The sequence below is a fragment of the Ceratotherium simum genome, chromosome 21 (genome assembly GCF_057802395.1).
Source record: "Ceratotherium simum simum isolate JZ-2026a chromosome 21, ASM5780239v1, whole genome shotgun sequence".
In the NCBI taxonomy this organism is placed as follows: Eukaryota; Metazoa; Chordata; class Mammalia; order Perissodactyla; family Rhinocerotidae; genus Ceratotherium; species Ceratotherium simum.
In genome coordinates, this window is record NC_141920.1 from 40,517,658 (window position 1) to 40,538,548 (window position 20,891).

General features: G+C 40.6%; 1 protein-coding gene across 1 annotated transcript in view; it reads left to right on the forward strand.

Moving 5' to 3' along the window:
- Window positions 1-7,492, forward strand: part of NDUFAF5 (NADH:ubiquinone oxidoreductase complex assembly factor 5) — a 40,559-nt gene extending 33,067 nt beyond the window's left edge. The window contains exons 9-11 of the mRNA XM_004433743.3: window positions 6,709-6,792; window positions 7,143-7,225; window positions 7,385-7,492. Of these exons, the coding sequence (XP_004433800.1) occupies window positions 6,709-6,792; window positions 7,143-7,225; window positions 7,385-7,477 (260 nt within the window). The 3' untranslated portion in view covers window positions 7,478-7,492. The remainder of the gene's footprint in view (window positions 1-6,708; window positions 6,793-7,142; window positions 7,226-7,384) is intronic.
- Window positions 7,493-20,891: the final 13,399 nt, after the last annotated feature.

A 20,891-nucleotide genomic window follows, 5' to 3' on the forward strand; every position in this document is an offset into this window, starting at 1 on the left:
CTAAGAGATAGAGTTCAAAATAAAGGGAACCTAAAAAGTTCAAAACAAGCATCAAATGCTGCTGAGAAGCGAGATACGTACTGAGAAGAAAGTCCATTAGATTGAGGAACAAGAAGATTGTTGGTGACTGTGGTGAGAGCTCTTTTGTTGGAGTTATGGGAGTAGAAGTAATGGGAGTAGGATGAAGATTAAGTAGAAGGTGAGGGGCTGGAGACAGCAAATATGTATTATTCTCTCAAGAAGTTTGACTTGTGAAGAGGTGAGAGACAGAAAGGGTGCAGGTGTCAGAGGGGAGGAGAGGAATAGGAGATGGAGTGAAGTTTTTATTTTGTTTTGTCTTAAGACTTATTTACCTGCTGATTGGAAGAATCTAAGTGCTTCCATAGAATTGACTCTAGAAAGGAGAGAAGAGATACTTGATGGTGTCAATTACCTGAGAAGGTGGAAGGAGATGAGACAGAAAGACCTGGGGGAGGGATTGACCTTAGATAAAGGGAGGGCAGACTTATAGAAGGAAGGAAGGAGGAATAGTGCCAGTGGACATAGGTGTTTATATTTGATAGCAGGAAGTTCCCATCTAATGGATCTATTTTCTTTGTCAAACAGAAAGTAGTATCATATACTGAGAATGAGAAGGTCAGAGGTTAACGAATGGAGTGGAGATGATTTGAAATAGTCATTGTAGAGAATAGAAAGGTGAATTAATCAGGGAAAGTTATAAAATTTGAAGGGTGCCTTTGAAGTTGGTCAGACACATCTGTGACTTTCTCCAACAATAGTTGGCAGCTCAGGACCAGGCACAGAACAGATAGTTGGGTTAGTTTGGGTTGGGGCTTTGCTAGTTGACAGGGACAAAAAGACAAAGGCAAAAGATAATTCCAAGAGTGTAATTGAAATAATAGCCCAAAGAATCTAAGCTGGAAGAAAAGGGAAATAGAAAAAAAAAAAAGAATGAGCTAATGGCTTGGGAGAAAGTAGAGGCGATGTGCACAAGCGATCCCAAGGTGGTCAGAGAATGATCATGGTTAAAATGCCTGAACATGCTCGAAGGACAGGAGGATATGGTCAGAAAGTGGGACGTTTGAATTGATGATTTTGGAAGTAAAGCAGTTAACAAGTGATAACTTGGTCCAGGACATGTTACCGGTGTGATAGCAGAGGTGGAGTGATGGAGAAGTCCGTTAGTGGTGAGAAGACTAAAAAATATTAGAGGCTGTGGTACTTGATGGTTATTAACATTGAAGTTATCCAGGGTGGTGGCAGGACTTGGGGTACACGGGGAAACTGAGCCAGGTGCCAAAACCTTTCATGAATGAGAGGAGGGACTGGGAGCCTGATGTCTGTAGCAAGCAGGAAAGAGAGGGGGTTCTGGCCAAATGGTATGGGTCCCAGCAGGGCAAGGGTTTTTAGTAGAGTGAGAAGTAATGGCCTGGAAAAGGCTTTGAGGAGCAACAAGGACACAAACCCTACCTCCCATCCCCAAAAGAGGTGACATATGCAAAAATAAGCATCTACCACTGAGAGGGCTACTGGAGAAGTGATTTTTCTCAAAGGAGAGCCACAACTTGCCTCATGAGAATTTGTGAGGTGTATTTTTTTATTACACAAATGGTGTAGACAATTTTGATGAATGGGGGAAGCCGAACAGATAAAAGGTATGTTCTATGAAGCCAGAACTGCACTTACCTAGGGGAGCCTTAATCTGGATCCTGAAAAATTATAAGATGGTTTAAAGCAAGAGGATTATAAAAGTAAATACTTTCTATTTATTTACGGATTTATAGTTTTTCCTGAGCATTGTTGCACTTGCTTCTCTCAATAGCCCTCTAGTAACTACTTTATCTCTGTATTACAAGTGAGAAAAATTAGGCCCAAAGAGAACACTTGTCTGTTAGTGGAAGAATTAGATGCTAAACTCTTGCCTTCTTGACTCCTCCTCTGGCACTTTCTTAACTGACTCTGCTGTTTCTTGTAGCTACTCATTTGTAACAGGTCCATTTTACCCGTCATCCAGCCTCCTCTGAGTACAGTGCTTCTGTCACCTTTGCAAGGGGAGAGATGTGTAGCTGAAAACTTACTATTGTAGTTACTCTTCATTCATTGTAATTTAATACAGGGATTGGGAGCCTTAGCCTGCATGCCCAAGATGACAGGGGACCAATAATAAACCACATTCTCCCTCCCCAGCACTGCCCCGAGCTCTTGGCTCCCCCTGATAGAATCATGGAGCCCCTTCACCCGAAGGCTTGAGACATGGTCGTGGGCTGGTGATTTGTCAGACTCTAGTGATAAAAATGTTTTTCAAATACAGCATTTATTTGTTCTGCTGTAAAATAAATGCTGTGCTCGTGATTCATTTCAAGAAAGAAGAGAGAAAGAGACTAGAAATTAGACCTATATTTGGAAAAGATTACTGCCCACTAATTTAAAAGTATAGTACTTACTCTGTGCTAGGTGCGATTCTGTGAGGTTTTCTAATATCCTAATTTTATAGATTAGCAAATTGTAACATCGAGATGTTAAGTATCTAGTCCATGGTCACACTAGATCTGGAGTTACGATTTGAATCCAGAGTCTTATACTGCATACTTGATCTGTGTGTGTTTTTTACAGTGAAATTGGCATAGCTGTGCAGGAGAATGCACTAATCTTAAGTGTACAGCTGCTTGCATTTTTAACCACTATCCAAACTGAGGTATAGAACAGTTCCAGCCCCCAGAAGGGTGCCTCATGCCCCTTCCCAGTTGATAACCTCCTCTTCCCCTAAAGGTTTTAAATAGGTCATTATTTTGAGGAACAGTTGCCTAATATTTACCTTTAAGATGCTTTGCCAGTGCTTCTCTTAAATTTTTACTGTAAAACCTTTTACTCAAACCATGCATTTTAGTCTTTGATGTTTCTTATCCTTAGGAGGATTAAGAGGAATTATCTAAAGTTAATTTGTAAAAGTAATATTTAACTAAGTAAACATAAACCTTAACTGGTTGATTTTATATTCATTCACTTACCATTTATTGAGCATCTACCATGTGCCAACCACTGAGCCAGTGATGGAAATACATAGTTCCTGATCTCAGGGAGCTTATGCTATAGTAGAGAAAAAGACACACACAGAGATAGACAGGCATACACATTTAACTGTAAAATGAGATCATTGTTTTATAAGCACAGGGAGAAACACAAGAGAAAAAGCCCCTAAATCTGCTTAGAGGGTCAGGGATGCTTTTGCAGAAGAGGCAGCACCTAAGCTAAAATGAGTTTGCCAGGAGAGTGAAGGGGTGGGTGCGAGTTTGGGGGGGTGGGATGTTGCATTCCAGGCCGAGGAAACGGCCTGTGTAAAATGATAGAGATGTAAGAGGATACACACTTCCTTCGCTTTCCTAATTAAGGACTGTACAGTAATTCAGTGTTGCTTGAACATGTAGATTGGGGAGCTGATGGAAGATGATGCAGGATAGTCCATCAGTGGCTTCTAGATTTTATCAGGTGAGCCTTGCAGGGTGTTGGAAGAATTTTGCACCGAGAAGAGACTATCAGATTACTGTATTAGAGAGTTCATCCTCCAGGATTGTTTATGAGGCATATTTTATGAGGAAGGGAAGACTAGAGCCAGCGTGGTTAACCTCTCTTGTTATGCATGAGGAAATTGAGGCACAGAGAGAGGTAACTTGCTCAAGGTGATGTATTTAGAAAGTGGTAGAGCCAAGATTTAAGCCTACTGTAGCAGCCTGACTCAGGTCCTGAAATCTCAGCCATTCTCCTGTGAAAAGGTCTGAGGCAGCTGAGATGGGAAGAAGAGTGGTCGGGGATGAATGGAGGAGGGGAGGAGCTTGGGAGACTTCCAGGTGTGGTGCTTTGCAGATAGAAGATGATGTTACCTTCAACTTGGTTTTGGTATTTCACATTGTGTTACATTTTTTTCATGATGGTTCTGGTGTTTCTCATTTAAGCTGCCATTATTATTAATTCACAGAAAAAAGTCCAGAATGTTGACCTAATTTTACAAAACAAGTTGCATATCAGCCGACGAATGCATGAAAAGTTTTCAAGGCTTTCACAGTAGTTTTAAGGTAAGTTCAGTTATTTTTTTTAGACAATACTCAGTATTGTTCCTAGTAAACCATAATAAATTAGACTTTTTTATAAGCAGTTGAACTTAACCTTAAAAACACTGTGAGAGTCTTAAATAATTAGCTGCTTCCCAGATTTTTGTGTTATCCCAAAGCCCAGAGCTGGTCAGAAGTCCCTGAATGTGTTTCCCGCGTGGTCTTCAGGAAAGCGCTACCATGTTACATTACGAAGTGTTATCGTTCTGTTTTGAAGATGATAAAACTGAGTTTAACAGAGGTTGAACGACTTTGCCCCAGGTTACGTAAGGATCAGAACTGGGATTATGATCCCAAAGTCTAGACTCTTTGCACCACATTACACTGCTTCCTTCTGCAAGGAGAAGGGAAGTTCGTATGCTGTGTGCTTCTCTTGCTCTCCCTAGCAGCAGAGTTACTAACTGTGCTATACAGTGGTACTATTGAATTTCTGTATCAGAAAGAGCATTATGCCTCGGTCAGACCTTCAGTAAGAGCATTATGCCTAATAATCTTAATTGGTGTATCCTAATACTAGTTATTTAGAAGGCATTTTAAAATTTCTAGTGCATTAAGTATTTACATTTAAAAAATTAAACCTGTTTTCCACTGGTGTTGCCTCTATCTAAATGTGTAAGTCGCAGCAAGAGAAGTTAAGCGGAAATGAAAACACCACAGCCATCATCAGCAATAAACTCTTCTAATATGAGTCCCAGTTTACCTCTGGTCTCTTCATATAGTTGATACTATGTAGGAGAATGTTTTTAAATTAGATTACGTAATGGGTCTAAAATGTTAGCATTAGAAGCCTTTAGAGATCATCTAGCCTGGCCACCTTGCAGACCTAGAGTGATTAGTCTAAGATCGTCTAGCTGCTCATGACAGCAAGAATGAGATCCTCCTTTTTCTTCATGATGATGAATCTACTAGTTTGTATGTCTGTTGTTCTTCTTGAATTGGGGCTGTTATACTCACAGGATGCAAGACATTACTTTTAGTATCAGAGATGCATTATTTTAGGGAATAGTAGGAACCTTTTGGGATTGGAGAGAAGAAAAAGGTTTACTTAGGGCTGGCCTGGTGGCATAGTGGTTAAGTTCGCATGCTCTGCTTCGGTGGCCTGGGGTTCTCAGGTTCCGATCCCAGGCGTGGACCTATACACCACTCATCAAGCCGTGCTGTGGCAGGCGTCCTACATATGTGGCAGAGAAAGATGGGCACGGATGTTAGCCCAGGGCCAATCTTCCTCAGCAAAAAGAGGGGGATTGGCAACGGATATTAGCTCAGGGCTAATCTTCCTCACCAAAAAGAAAAAAACACAAGGTTTACTTATTGCAGCTAATTTGTTGATTGTTTCTAATAAGGCCATTAAAAACTTGGGAGATTATTATTTTTAAACTACTGAAGAAAACTGATATTGGGAAGTTTATTTGTTTATTTTGTGAAAGTAGAAAAACAAAACTAAGAAACCGATTTTTGATCATATAGTATATAGAGAATAAATATAAAAGATTTTACTTTAGAAATTCTTTTAATTTTGCAGACTAGCTTAAAGTGTGGCCTTTCAAAGTAATTTTAAATATATGCATAAAGAAAAATCAAATATACAACATTAATTTTTAATGAACAATAGAATAAAGTTAACCTAGCTTTTAGCTATCAGCTTGAAGGAAAGAAATCTAAAAATAAATTTTCAAACATTAAGAAAAGTGCCCCTGTGGGGCCGGCCCCGTGGCTTAGCAGTTAAGTGTGCGCGCTCCACTACTGGCGGCCAGGGTTCAGATCGCAGGCGCGCACCGACGCACCGCTTGTCCGGCCATGCTGAGGCGGCGTCCCACATACAGCAACTAGAAGGATGTGCAGCTATGACATACAACTATCTACTTTGGGGCTTTGGGGAGAAAAAGGAAAGAAAAGAGGAAGAGGACTGGCAATAGATGTTAGCTCACAGCCGGTCTTCCTCAGGAAAAAGAGAAGGATTGGCATGGATGTTAGCTCAGGGCTGATCTTCCTCACAAAAAAAAAAAAAAAGAAGAAAAGTGCCCCTGAAAAGAATGCACATAATTCTTTCCTAATCTGGGATAAGTAAAATATTGTAAAATCTGACACTCATCGTAGTTTTGGTACTATCTAATGAGTCTCAAAGCCCTGTTTCAAGTTTCACAATCATGCTTACATTTATGGCTTAGAAGGAGTGAGACATTGTAGCAGCGTCCTGTCTTCCTTCAAAGAGCAGCTAAAAAAGGCATGAAATGTGGCATCCTTGGCAAGTAACTTGCCATCTCCCGATGACTCCCCTGGAGAGTGAGTTGCCTTGCTTTTGCTCAATTGACTTCCTAATTTAGACCATTGTTGGCAAGTAAAGTGTACTCATGGGGCTTGCCTCCTGAAATTTGACTTCTTCACTTGCCTTAATATCCAGAAGCTTCAAGTAGTTTTGCCTTAGAATCACTAAGAAGCCTAGCTACAATCTGAGAGCAAAATGAGATTATTTAGGTTATTTTACATGACTATTAGAGCATGAAGACGGGTATACTGTTGGATGAGATGAGTTAAATCTGTGCTATTGAGCTGCTCAGGGTATTTGCTGAATTATCTGAAACTGCCTGTAGTGTATTTTTAGGTATGGGGGAGAGTAACTGTGCTTGGAATAGGAAAGCCCTGCTGCACCGAGACACGATGCTGGCGGCCGCAGCGGTGTACAGAGGTAAGGGAGCTGCCCATTCTCTCCACCCCAGCGTCACTCAGGACCTTGTGCCCCGTCATGTTTATCCCTTCAAACTGCTAGAGCTTTTTACTTTTCTATTAAGGCACCATCATATTTCTTGTCTTTCCTTTCAAAACACAGATCCTGTAGCTCCATATCCTTTTCCCAAACAGCTCTTACTATTTCCTGACTGTCATCTTCTAAGTGTTGAGGATTTGTCATGTGAGGCATTCTCAGGATCCTACAAGTATCCTAATACCCAATTCTCTTTGAAGGAGATGACTTTTATTGAGCAGATTTTTTTTCCTACTTGCATTTTTTCAGACTTTAACTATTATTTGTCTTTATAGAAATGTACAAAAATGAGGATGGTTCAGTACCTGCCACATACCAGATCTATTACATGATAGGCTGGAAATACCATGATTCACAGGTAACATTATTAAGTCAGTTTTCTCTCATGTTTCCATTTACTTTTTATTGTTTATTTACTCAGGGTGGGGGATTTTTTGTTAATATGACAGCATTAAGGGGTTTAATTAGAGCTGTATATGTACTTATTTCTAATATCTTTAATCTTTATCATTTTTAGGCAAGACCAGCTGAAAGAGGTTCGGCAACTGTGTCATTTGGAGAGCTAGGAAAAATAAGCAATCTTATGTCACAGGAGAAAAAATCACAATAAATATTTTATTCAGTGTTAATGTAGTCCAGAATTTTCATCAGAGATGGGTGACTCTCACATCTAAAATTATTATATTTTGAAGCAAGAAGCTTATATAAGCTATTTACCAGCAGACGTTTCTAATAATTAGAATAACCTAGTACTACATCTATATTTAGTAACCATTTCAGTGTCATGTGGTTTGGTTTCTATTTTCATATGGATACTGTTATCTAGTGATTTGAGTGCCTTATTTGCAGATTCAGCCCAAAAGCAAGAAGATATTTCTCTGAAAAATCCACGAATATGTTCACATATATAAATGCTTGAGTGGATGGAAAAATATTACTCATGCTAACATTTTGTACCTTTTTCTCCTTCTAATCTTTGGTATTTCTGTGACAGGACCATAGCCATGGAGATGAGGACAAATTGGTAGATTCTCTAGCGTTCTGGCTCATTTAGAATAAAAACATAGACTTGTTATAATGATTACTTTAAGATACTTAAGCCAAAATTATTTGTCACACTGTCGTCTTTGTCATGAAGAGACAGAGGATGATGTACCTCCCCAGAGCTATTATGTAGTTTTGTACTTTAGAAGAGTGCCTCTTTATTGAATCTTTCCTCACCTTTTTTTTTTTTTAAAGCATCTGAATTCTAATCTTATTTCTTTTTTTTTTTGGTGAGGGAGATTAGCCATGAGCTAACATTTGTTGCCAATCTTCTTTTTGCTGGAGGAAGATTGGCCCTGAGCTAACATCTGTGCCCACTTTCCTCTATTTTGTATTGGGGACACCACCACAGCTTGGCTTGATGAGCGGTGTGTTGGTCCGCACCTGGGATCCGAACCTGCGAACCCCGGGCTGCCAGAGTGGAGCATGCAAACTTAACCACTATGCCACCGGGCCGGCCCCTAATCCTATTTCTTTTTTACCTCCATGGTCTGAGTGGGACTCCCATGGTTTTACACCCACACCCTGCCTTAGGAAGAAAACGTTTTAAAGAATTACAGAGGCAAAATCATGTGTAAAGGTAATCTCACAATGATGAAAAGTGCTGTTTGTTTGGCTTTTCTTTGTCATTTCAGGCCTTTGGCACTGTTATTCTAATCCAAGTCCACTGTCCCATTATCATCTAGTAGTGATCAAAGTTATTTGGAAGCAGTTAAGGTCAGACAGCTTAGAGCAGGTGGGAAGAAGGTGGTGATGAGGAAGCAGGGAGGAAGCCGGGAAGCACACAAGAGTGAGTGCCAGGTCTGTTTCACCAGTCAGTGGCTGGCTATTTGCTGCCCTTTTCATTTAACCTGGAAGGGCCCCAGCCTCCTCTTCAGCCTTAAGTAAGTTATTATCATATTTGCTTCTCTCTCTCCCGCCTACCTTCCCTCCCTCTACCCTACGAGCACCAAGCTCTTCCTGGGTAGGGGCTGTGTCTACCCTGTACATAGCATCGTACTTTGCACATAGTAGATATTCAATTACATTTTGAATTGAATTAAATTATGTAAAAAACATACCCTTTGAAAGACTTACAGTGAAAAAACAAAGTTTTATAGGAGAAAAAGAAATTACTACTCTCGCTCTCTTCGGTTAGGAAATTCATCAGTATTAGAAATTGGGATACTCTTGGTGGCTTTTTGTTTTGTTTTGTCTTTGTTTTTAACACAAAGGAAAAGAATACTTAGGAAATAGAATTTGGGGAAGTTTTTTTTAACTTAATTTTCAGAATTTGAAGGGAGAAGAGAACGACACCAAAAAAATGTATGTGTTAAAGTACAAACTGGTGACTGAGGAACGGATAAATTCCTTGATGTTTATATTTCTTAAAGTACACGTGTTTATGTGCATTAATATTTGTTTTTGAAGAATGTGTACAAAATTGTTAAGTGGTTATTGCTCAGGAAAGGGACTGGGCGTATCTGCATCTGTCATGGTGTTTGAATGTCTCTCGGGTGCAGGAGGTGGGCAGAAACTAGGAGGGAGACTTGTACTTTTCATTTTTTATCTTTCCGTAAATTTGGAAGTTTCTTACCAAGGATATTACTTTTGTTTATTTCATGCCAACAGTGAATATATGGATGATTTGGTGGGGCTGGGGAGGAATCTACCCTGGGCTATCTCAAAAATAAGCTCCATTGGTTTAAAAAAATAAGGCTAGAAAAATTAACACAACTAATTGAGGTCACTTATTGTTTAACTGATGACACTAGTAAAATTATTTATTTTAATGTGAGTGACAATAATAAAATTATTTTTTTAGTTAATATCTGCTTAAAATATCTATCAAGCTTTAATTGTTTGGAACCCTCAGGAAATTCATTTTTCTGAATAACCATGTTTTCCAAATGATTAAGATCTCATTCTTTTAAGCAACAAAACTTTAAAAAATTTCTTATCAAAAATATTCTTAAAATATGTTACATTCTTAAATAGTGTATGGAACATAACCATTTCTTTATAACCCCACAGTTATTGTCATAAACTCAAGTGGTACTACACTGGTTGTTCCTACACTGACTGGCCCCAAGAGTGATGTGGTTTGTTTTATATCTGTTTTCCAACACTTTCTTATTTGCTGTCAGTTGTCAGTCTCAACGGCTTGACAAAAATGAACTTCCTTGAGTCAGTTCTTCTTGCCCCTTGTGATCTGCTGTAAGATTAGAATTCAGATTGGAAGCTTTCCAGGACTAGTGTATAAGGTAGGAAAGAGGAATGAAGTTCTGGGAGAAGGACTCTCCTTTGGAGTGAAATGCGTGGGCTTTACTGGTTCCCTTAACAAATCCTCATTGAGGTCCATGTGCCAGGCTTCCAGTTCTTCTCTGCTCTTCCTTGTCAGTCTAACAGAGCTTCAGTGTGTAGACGCTGGGACATCTCTTGGCTGCTGGAAGACTTTTTGGATTATTTTCTGTTTCTTAGCAGTATTCTAGGTTGTTGGCCTGGAGAATTCCAGAGGTAGCAGTATATAAGAAAATTTATATTTATACAACAAAGATTATTTGCTTTATGGAAAGAATTTCTGCAGGATTTGTTGAGATGGAAGCTACCCATAGACATCAAGTATGTGATATGATTGTGCAAAGTTACACTTAGAGAATATGTAACTCATGAAGTATCTATGAAGCAAGTTTTGTTTTTCAAACCCTTTTAGTACCATTTTTATCCACTAGGTGGAAACAATTACAGTATGGCCTGTATTGAAGACATACAGTTTTTATACTCAGTATATATCCCTTAAGTAAGGATGGAATAAAAGTATTTACCATAGATTGGCTTCTGTGTGGGAAAGAATGAATATTAATAGATATTTGGGAAAAAGAAGGGTGCTTGGTGGAGTAATTATTAGTTTATTCCTTCATAAGTTATTGTTTCAGCCTCTCTTGCCTAAGAAGAAACGTTTTGAGCTTTTTTTTTGGCAGGAGGTTGGAGGGGTGTTTCGTTATTTTTGTTGTCATTAATAATGTGAAGTTTATCTTCAGGAGGCTTATCATAGTTGGACCTACCCTTCTAGAAATTGGGCTACTTTAATTCTCTACCTAGGTACTTGATAGATATTTATCTTGCTGATTGAAAAAAATTAATTTGAAAATAAAGGTACAGTGAGCACTGGTAAGTTGTTGTTAACAAATAAGGAAATAATGCTTTCATATCTGTGGTGGTTTTAAAATCTATCCACAAATTCTTTGATGTACTTCTTTCTAATAGGTGGAGCTTCATTCCCCCCCTTTTGAGTTTGGGCTGAATTTAGTGATTTCCTTCCAACAAATAGAATATAGAAGTGACGGTGTGTCACTTCTGAGAGAAGGTAATAAAAGGCATTGCTTCCTCCTTGCTCTTTCTGGGATCCCTTGCTCTGGGAAAGCTAGCTCCCCTATCCTGAGGGAGGAGCTGCTAGCAGCCGTGTGAGGGAGCCATCCTGGAAGCAGATCCTCCAACCCCAGTCTAGCTTTCAGATGAATGTGGTTCCAGCTGACACCTTGACAGCAACCTCATGAGAGACCCTGAGCCAGAACCACCCAGCTAAGCCACTGCCAAATTTCTGACACACAGAAACTGTGAGATAATAAATGTTTGTCATTGAAGATACCATGTTTGGGGTGATTTGTTAACCTAGCAATAGATAACTAATATGCTCTCTTTGGGAAAAGTTGGTGCCCAGGGTGTGCTGAGTTGTTACTTTAGGTCTAGAACATAGCCTGCTTATTTGAAATTATGTAAAATCAACATAAACTACCATATTACATTTTTTCTCAGGGAAAACTGGACCTGAGATACCCTTCCTTGAGGTTTGAGTCCGTGGTATCTTGAAATAGAACTAACCTCTCAAGGTACATTTAGTAGTCCTTAAATTTCATTTCCTAGGAATAGTAGGATCCATTTTCTGGAAGCCTGACTGGAGCTAGTACAAAATGAAACCAGAGAATTTGAGAAGACTCTGACCTTGAGAATTCACTGAGCTAAACAGCTGCATATGGTTTCCTTGGTCAGTTCCCTTCTGCCTTAGCTGTTGAGTTGCAGACAGCTTGTTATCAGGATGGACTGTTGACACTGGGTGCTTGTTCCCAGGCTCTCAGATGAGCACAATGCTGTGGAAATAGTTAAGGGCTTTTTAAAAGCCAGAGTTAATCCTGTCTTGCTATGCTGAAAGGGGGCAAAGGTCAACTGCCTACACTTTCAAAGTGGCGGGTGGAGTCCGGCCACCGAACTCTTTGTACAAGAACCTTATGCATGTGCCCAGGATGCCCATTGCTAGCTCTGTCAGAGCCAGCCCTGTGGAAGAATAATAAGGAGCAGTTCCAGGTCTAAATGTTAGGAGTCTATACTTAGATTAGGAATGGGAGACTGGGGGAGGAGAATTCCAAAGGAGGACTTGCCAGTCCTTGCCAAAAGGAAATGAAGTGGAGGCAAGGGCAGGGACTGGGAGTCAGGTGGTCTGGGTTCAGTCCTGGCCCTGCTGGTTCCTAACACTCGGGAAAACTCCATGTCTCTGATCTCAGGATTTTCATCTGTAACATTACAGATTTGGTACTCAGTGAGTCTAAAGGGGGCCACAGGCCTGTCTTCCAAGTTTCTGAGGGGCTTTTTCCCATTGGTTGAGAATCATGGCCATAGGGAGCCCCTGTCACTGAGAGGAGCATGGGACATCCCTCCACCATCTTATGGTGGGAAAACAGCTGTGAGCATTGGGCAGGAGGATCTCAGGAGCCTTCAGCCTGATCCTAGGACCTGGGTCCCAAGACAGAAGTGTACAGAATTGCCCTCCTGTCTTTACAATTTCTCAGACTCCATGTTGATATTTTGGAACTTCTATTTTTTTTCAAAGTTAACTTGCATTTCATTTGAGGATAGGGTTTGAGAAGGCACACACAGGGGGATTTACCTTGAGTTCTCTAGTCTTAAAAGTGGTCCAGAATGCATTATTGCTGTAAGTTCCTGGGCCACAGAGAAGGGCTCCAGACCTTTACATATTCAACATGGGCTACCTTCTACATTTTCCATGGAAGATGACATTTTCTCATAGTCATCAAGCAGTCAGCATTTGGGAAGTTTTCCCAAATCTTGCAGAAAGTTGCCAGTTATTTGTCCAGCTGACAAGATCCTGAGTACAAGTCACACCAGAACAGGAAATACTCAGGTTTCAAGTGGTAGCACTGTGGAAGACCAAGTGAAGGAATAGATATGAAATAGGTTATTTACAAACTCTAGGTCAGATTGTCTGCATCATTTCTTGAGAAGCCAGCTGAACTTCTCAACAAAGGCAGCTTCATTTAACCTGTACTAAGGTTTCATGGGTTGGTGAAACCCTCCTTTAAAGCTCAGTGTATATTTTCGTTCTTGGAAGACAGTGTGCTAAGCCTTTGATATGGATTCTCAATTCTCATTTCATCCTCCCAGCTCCCTAAGAGGTAGATACTGGTAGTATTGTTCCCATTTTTCAGATGAAGAAACAGGCTTAGGGAGGTTGTGACTTCTCCAAGGTTACATAAATGGCAGAGCCAGTATGTGACTTCAGTCTCATATGTGACAAAGCTAGTACAATTAACAATTTTATTATGCTGCCGCCTTTTGGAGATCAAAGCCTTTTGTGAGTTACCACTCTTTCCCTCCATGTCCCCCCCAGCATAACCATTGTACGCCCCAACTAGCATATTGGAACCAGGCAGGTGATTCCATCCACTATCTCCAACACATGGTCAGCCCTGTGCTTTAATCTGTCCCTGTGGAGCTGCCTGCCCTCCAAACTCTTCTGGATCCCTTCCACTCAAAGCTCAGTCATCCTTTAAATCCAGCTCAAGTTCATCCTGCTTTCTTGTCCCAGGCCATCTTGAACTTTTGTCAGTTCCATCTCCTTTAGCACTTTATACATTGTTTTCTGTCCATGAGTTCTGCCTGTTCAGCTGCTCGAGAATTGGCACTGCTATAACCAGGGTTCCATCAGCCACAGGGAAGGCCCAGATGGAGTCACTGCCAGACAGACAATGAGGGGATCCTGTGAGCATGACAAACTGCAGGAGACTGGAAAGACAGGCAGTTGGCATTGGGCACATTCAGCTTAGAATTCCAAAGATCAGCCACTTGATTGGGATTCAAGGCTAGACTCTTGTTCTAGTGGAATCTAGGTATCAAGCAAAACAATTGGACGCAGATAACAGGAGGCGGGAATACAATTGCTAGGACTGGGAGACAGGGAAGAGCTTTGTCCTAGAGAATAAGACTAAACCATGATGTGAGGTCAAAGCAGAGCCTGTAGCAGAGCTGACTGGATGTTACACTGTGGAATGGTAGGTCTCAAGTCCAGGCAAGATGTCCAGCTGTCACTTAGATACCAGGGTGGCCTGGTAGAGTGATTAGCATGAGTTCTGAAATCAGACCTGCCCTTGAATCCCCTTTCCACCACTAACGAGCTTTTGTAAGTTACTCAACTGCTGTGGAATGAGCCATTCTTAGAAGCATTAGTTCAATGCCTAGCAGAGAATAAGCATCACACTTATTATTTCTTAGGCTTGGAAAGCTAAGCTCGTAAGATGCTTTACATGTCTGGTGCAACGGCTCTTAACATAAAGAATGTTAATAGGTGTTGCAAAAGAAGGTACCAGTTGGAGCAGGGGGAGAGGAAGAGTTTCCAGAGGTAAATATGGTTGGGAAAGCTGGGTCAGACAAAATTAAGTGGCTATCTTTCCTGTAAGACTTCTCAGAACCTTTAATATGCTCATGTGGTTGTGAATCTCCCAGAGGACACTATATTTTATGGTGTCTTCCAGGCTAAATGACCCAATAACCCTTTTATCAAGGAGAACCTTGCAAGACCTTGAACTTGTTTTGGGAAACATTAGCCCAGCACAATGCTAGGCATTGTAGAACCTTGTTAAATACTTTGAATAGTTCCAGGAAAACCTACATTCAGTTATCAGAATCTACTCACCTGCAAAATTATTTATGAACTTTCTCAAGGCAGTCCAGTGCAGAGATTAAGAGCATGGACTCTGGACCTGGTCGTCCTGGCTGTGTGGCCTTGGATAGGTTACTTGACGTCAGTTTCCTTTTCTGTAAAAGAGGGATGATTATACAGTATCCTCCCAGGAAGGTAGTTATGAAGATCAAATGAGTTAACAATGCATCTGGTTAGAACAGTACCTGGCATATAATAAGCTTGATAATGTTAACTATTGTTATTCTAGACAGAATGAATTTAGAGACGATTTCAAGAATAAATTATTGACTGCTGTTGTGATGCTAGCTTACCATTTGTCCTACATAAAATTCCCTCTTGCTCACACAAGAAGATTTATTAATAAGCAGATACTGCTTAAAGTCACTGTCTCTTTTTTAAAAAGAATAAATCACATGACCTCAGACAGCTGTTTTGCTTCTATGGCAAAATCCAAATCTCAAATATAAGAGATTTGTTCTAATGCTCTATTAGGTGAAGATTGTACATTTCTTTTTTAAGAGGCACGTTATCTCTACCTAGAAATTATTTTTTGATTAATGAAATACAAGCTAGGTTAACTCACTTTACACAAGCACGAACCACAAAAAGTGTTTCCGTATCGAAACACAGGCACAAATGCTGGGTGAAATAATCGGCTGGCAAAAAAAAAAAGAGCTAAGAATTAAAATAAATCTCACAGCCTAAAAAATAATTCTATTCTTGCCACACATGGAAAGATTTAAAACTATTTTTCTGTTATAGACCCCAATTTTTCACCTGACAGGCGAGATTGTAATTAAAAAACTTTTGAGCTATAAGACATTAGAGAAATCTTTCTTGTTTTTCAGTTGAGGAAACTGAGTCCCACAGAGGGACTGATATGCCTGAGGTCATTAGCTAGTCATGGAGAGACAGGCTTGGAACGTAGATGTTCCAGAGTCTTGTCCAGTGACCTATGGCAGGTTTGACGTCATTTGCGCAGCCCCAGCAGAGCCGAGGCCTGCCGGCCGCACCTCCCCTACATAGGAGGTAGAGTCGTGAAAGGTGTGGCAAGTCAGTGTTGTCGAGGACCCTGGGTGCACCTCTCCTTTCCAAGGGCCTTCGGTATTGAGTCCTTTGCCATACCCACAGTCACCTCTTACATTGAATTTGTTTGGAACAAATTTCTGTGTTGCAAGATCAGTTGACCTCAACCTGGGCTGCACGGTGAGAACTGAAAAAAATACTACTGTTTGGCTCCCACCCCTAGAGATTCTGGTTTAATTTGGCATCAGGAGTTTCAAACATCTGTAGATCCTGCTCCAGAGCACCAGCTTTCCTGAGGAGAGAAAACTGTGAATTACAGATAGCTCCCCATTTTAACCTCCCTTCTGTCAGTAATTTTGAAGGACTTCTGCAGCTGTGTTGGTTATAAAAACATATGAATTGTAGTGCACTTCATGATGTACTTGTGTTGGAGAGGGAGAGTGTGTCACTGGATTGGGGGGTGAAGAAAGGTGGGTGTGGCCAAGTTCATCATTCAGGACTTATTGAGCACCTACTATATACAATGCACTGGATACCTAGAGATGAGAAGGACCTAATCACTGCCCTCACAGAGCTCACAGCTGGGCTGACTGGAGACCACAGTGAAGCTGACATTGTGTATTTTCTTGCAACTGAAAGCACTTTGAGACACTTTTGTGAAGGCACTGTACAAAATAGTCTATGGTGATCCTCAGATAAATAAGGCAGGGACCCTGCCTTCATTTCAGTGGTGTAGAGTAACATAGGCACTCAACTATAGTTCAAGGTAGAATATGAGAAATGCCAGAAAAGAGATCTTACCACAGCACCTTGGGATTTCAGGAGAGAGATGATGCAGTCCATGTGTGGTGGGCAGTTGGGGTGGGGGTAGGTGAAGATCAGGGAAGGCTTTGTTCATTTTTTCATTCATTCCACCAATTCATTGAGCCCCTACTAGGTCCCAGGCAGCAGGCCAGGTGCTAGAGTGTGATGATGAAGGAGCCCCAGCCATTAAGGGGACTCCAGTCCAGTGGAGTGGAACAACAACAAATAATATGGGATTTCTTCAATTCTAAGTGCCGTTTGTTGTGAGTTGTATCCTGATTTTGGAAATGTTAAAATTTGGAAAAGGATGTATTTTAGAATTAATGAACTGAGATAGTAATAGATAACCCAGAGTGCTTACCCTGGACCAGGCACTGTCCTAAGTGCTTACACATCGAAATTTTTACTTATTTAATAAAGGGCAATTATATGCAGTGACAAGCGGCTTGCACTGAGTAAGCTCTTGGGAAACGTATGGTGAATAAATGAATAAATGAAAAAATGAATGAATGAGTGCTAGAAGTGATACCAGCTCAACGCAAGGTTGACATGAGGGAAGCCATATTGTAGAAAAGAAACCTTATTGTAACTTTGAATGACCCCTGACTAACTAGCCCAGACATACTCTGTAGATTTTATGGCCCCTCCCAGCTGCTATAAGTTGATAACTTTGTTCTCTTGAGTTCCTTAGGAATGTGATGACTCCTGGGCAGAGAGTCTATGCTGATAGCCATCATCAGTGACAACTGAAAGATCTGGGTATAGGGCGTTGCTCTGGTCTCTGATGCATATCCAGTTAAACAAAAGACTGTCAGGAAATAAGACCAGATGTCTGCCCCCACCTGGAGATCAGATGCCTCCCTCACCTGGAGACCAGCCCTCTATGTAACTGGCCTGTAATCTTTGTTCTGTAAGATGGTTTTTTTTCAGACAATAGTTGCCCATCTTTCCTCTTGCTAGCAAGCTGTAATAAAAAGTCCTTTCTCTCTGCCACCTTGCCTCTTGACTATTGGCATGTCTTGTGGCGGGCAGATGAACCCTGCTTTTGGGTGATAGCAGAAGGGTAAACCTTCTGCCCTCCACCCTTAGATCATCTGGGGAAGAGAGTTCCTTGGCTAAGAACTTAGATCTTTACAAATGGTAATTTCAAAACTTGAGTGTTATCAAGGAAATGGTCACTAAGAGATAGATGGCTCAGTAATGGTCCCATTTCTTATTTCTAATAGTCCAAAGAGGCAGAATTTTAAAGGTGGGGGTGAGGGTGTGGGGGCGGGAAGTGAGGAGAGAAGATACAAAAGAACTATTACCCTTTTAAATTATTACCCAGAGTGCTAATTTCATTTTGAAGGTGGTTAGAGTTGCAAATTATGAATACCTTACGAAAATAGGATCCATGCGTTGCATATAGAGTTTGAAAATAGGGTCTGCAGATCTAGACAACTGGAATTCTTGTGGTGGGACCCAGGAATTCTTTTTTGAAAAACAGCTCTCCAGGTGATTCTTAAGCAAATTAAAATTTGAGAATCACTACTTTAGACTTCATCTCTGAAAATAAAGAGGCATATTTGCCATAGACACTAGTGAAGAGACCTAAATGGGGTCTGGGGTTTGATGGCCAAAGACCTGCCCAAACTGCTTTGCTGAGTGTGGTGTGCAGAAAGCCACTCTGGAGTGGCCTGTGGGTTGGACTTGAATTGGGAGAAATGTCTTGTTGGCTTGTGGATCCCGAGAAAGGCTAGTCTCTGTAGGAAGCAGCTGCACCCTCTAAAGGGCTCCATGGGCCCAGTGTGACACATGGCAGCTTAAAGAGTCTCTTTTCTGGAGGAAGGCAGACATGTGGATAGGGCTAGGAACCAGGCTGTGTCCACGACGGGACCCTCCTCATCCTTGGGAAGGATTTCACTTGGGTGCTTTCCATTGTATCATATTTAGTGCACAGATTTATTTCCTATGTTCTAGTTCCCTTTTACTTACTCCTGCTCTTTAGTACAGTACAGCGTCATTAGCAGTGATGCTGTGGAGACTCCCAGGCAGGACAGCAAAGAGAAGGATGACTGGCCCACATTTTTCATAACCCCTCTGGCAGTGTCCTGTGGAAGAGTCTGTCTGGGAATCCCAGGCAGTACTCATAGGAGAGGCGTCTAATCCAGGCCTGGAAGTTAGAGAGGTCTTCCTGGACTTGGAAGCTGAGGACTGGAAATCAAGTTGTATTAGATGGGGGGTGGGGGGGCATGGGAAAGTGTACTTGGCAGAGGGCACAGCATATGCAAAAGCCCAGGTGACAAATGAGAGCATAGGACTTTCCAGGACCTGCAAATCATTTTGGAGCCTAGAATGTGGAATGGGGAGTGTGCAGGGCTGCCGTTTCTGGTTAGGCAGGTTGTTGACTGCAGAAGGATGCTGTGCTAATGGTAAGAGCTGGTGAGTCCAGGTGATAGGTGGAGGCATTGGGGACAGGGATGTGGGCAATGGGTGTGGATTGAAATGGAAGGATGAGAGAGATCTAAGAGGTGGTAATCAATAGGACTTCATGATTGATTGACTGGCTTGGTGGTTGGGGAGAGGATGGGGAGTGCTAGATGAAATTGCTCAGGGAGAATGTAAAGAGTGAGAAGAAAATAGTGTACAGGGAGAGTAGCACAAATTCTTCCTTCCCATTTGAGCTGGCCCTTGAAAGATGGCTAAGACTTTTTAAAAAACATTTTTCCTAATTAGCCCCTACCATCATTATAAAGGTTATACATGTTCAATGTGGAAATTTGGGGAAATAATTCTTAAAACCCTGTAATCCTATCAATCACCGTTAAAATCTCAATATATATCTCTACAGTATTTTACTAATTGCTAGCTACCTCGGTAATAAAAATGAAATGATACTGTATATAATTTGGCATCCTGCCTTTTTCACATAATATACTGTGAACATTCTCTTGTCATTCTTTAAAAATGCATAATTTTTAAGGGCAACATAATATTTCATCATGTGAATGTACATTTTTCGAAGATCTCTATTTGTAGGACTGTCTTTTCCTTCTTCTTTTCCCCATCATAGAGAACTATATGATGAAAGACTAAATTACTGGGAATGGAATTACTAGATTTAAATGCATGAACGTATTTAGGGTTCTTGCTAATTATTGCAAAATTGCACCCTAGAAAAGTTGTACCGATGTACATACTCTAGCTTGGTAGGATAGCTCCAGGAGGGAGGAATTTTGGTCTGTTTTGCTCGTTGTTATATCCCCAGAACCTGGAAAGTACATGACTCCTAGTAGGTGTTCAGTAACTACTGAATGTTCAAAAATTACAAATGAATGAAGAGTGAGTGAATGAATGTCTTATCACACTCTCTCTATATTGGTTGTAATTATTTTTTAGATCCTTGCCAATTTGATAAGCGAATAATAATATATTATCGTTGTTTTCCTTAATGTTGCTTTGATAATTAAGTATGAGCTCACATGGTTTCCTGTGGAAGGGCAGTGGCTAGCTTTGGCATTTGATACAATCCAGGTTCACATACACTTACTACCTGTGTGATTTTGAGTCTTGAAAAATGCTTCACTAGCCTGAGTTACCTCTTTTTTAAATGGACGTGATAATAGTACCTCCTTTATAGAATCACTGTGAGGATGAATGATATAATGTATAACATATAGTCCCTGCAAATAGTAGCACAAATAGATATTGGTTATATTTTAAATTTATTATTTGCATTTTCACATCCTTTGCCCATTTTTTCTATTTCGTAGTTTATTTTAAACATTAAGGACCTTAACTTTCTGTCACATTTATTAGACATTTTTCCATATTTCTATCATTTTGTATAGAGTGGCTTTCTTAACGTATCAGAATTTTATTTTCTACTCATATCTGTACAGCTTTTCCTTTGTGATAACTCGCATTGCTCTGGTCCTTAAAAATTACTTCCTCATGCTGGAATCTTAAACATTATTTTTTTAGATTGTTTTTATTTTTTTAGGCTATTTTTTAGTAGTTTTATACAAATGGTTTAATCTATCTGTTATTTATTTAGTTAGACTAGTCTAGGCTAGGCAGCAGTTACAGATAAACTCTGAACTACCACTGGCTTGCACAACAAAAGTTTATTTCTCTTTCAGGCCAAATCTGTTGGATTGGGGAAGAGAATCTCTATCAGTGACTCAGGGATCCATGC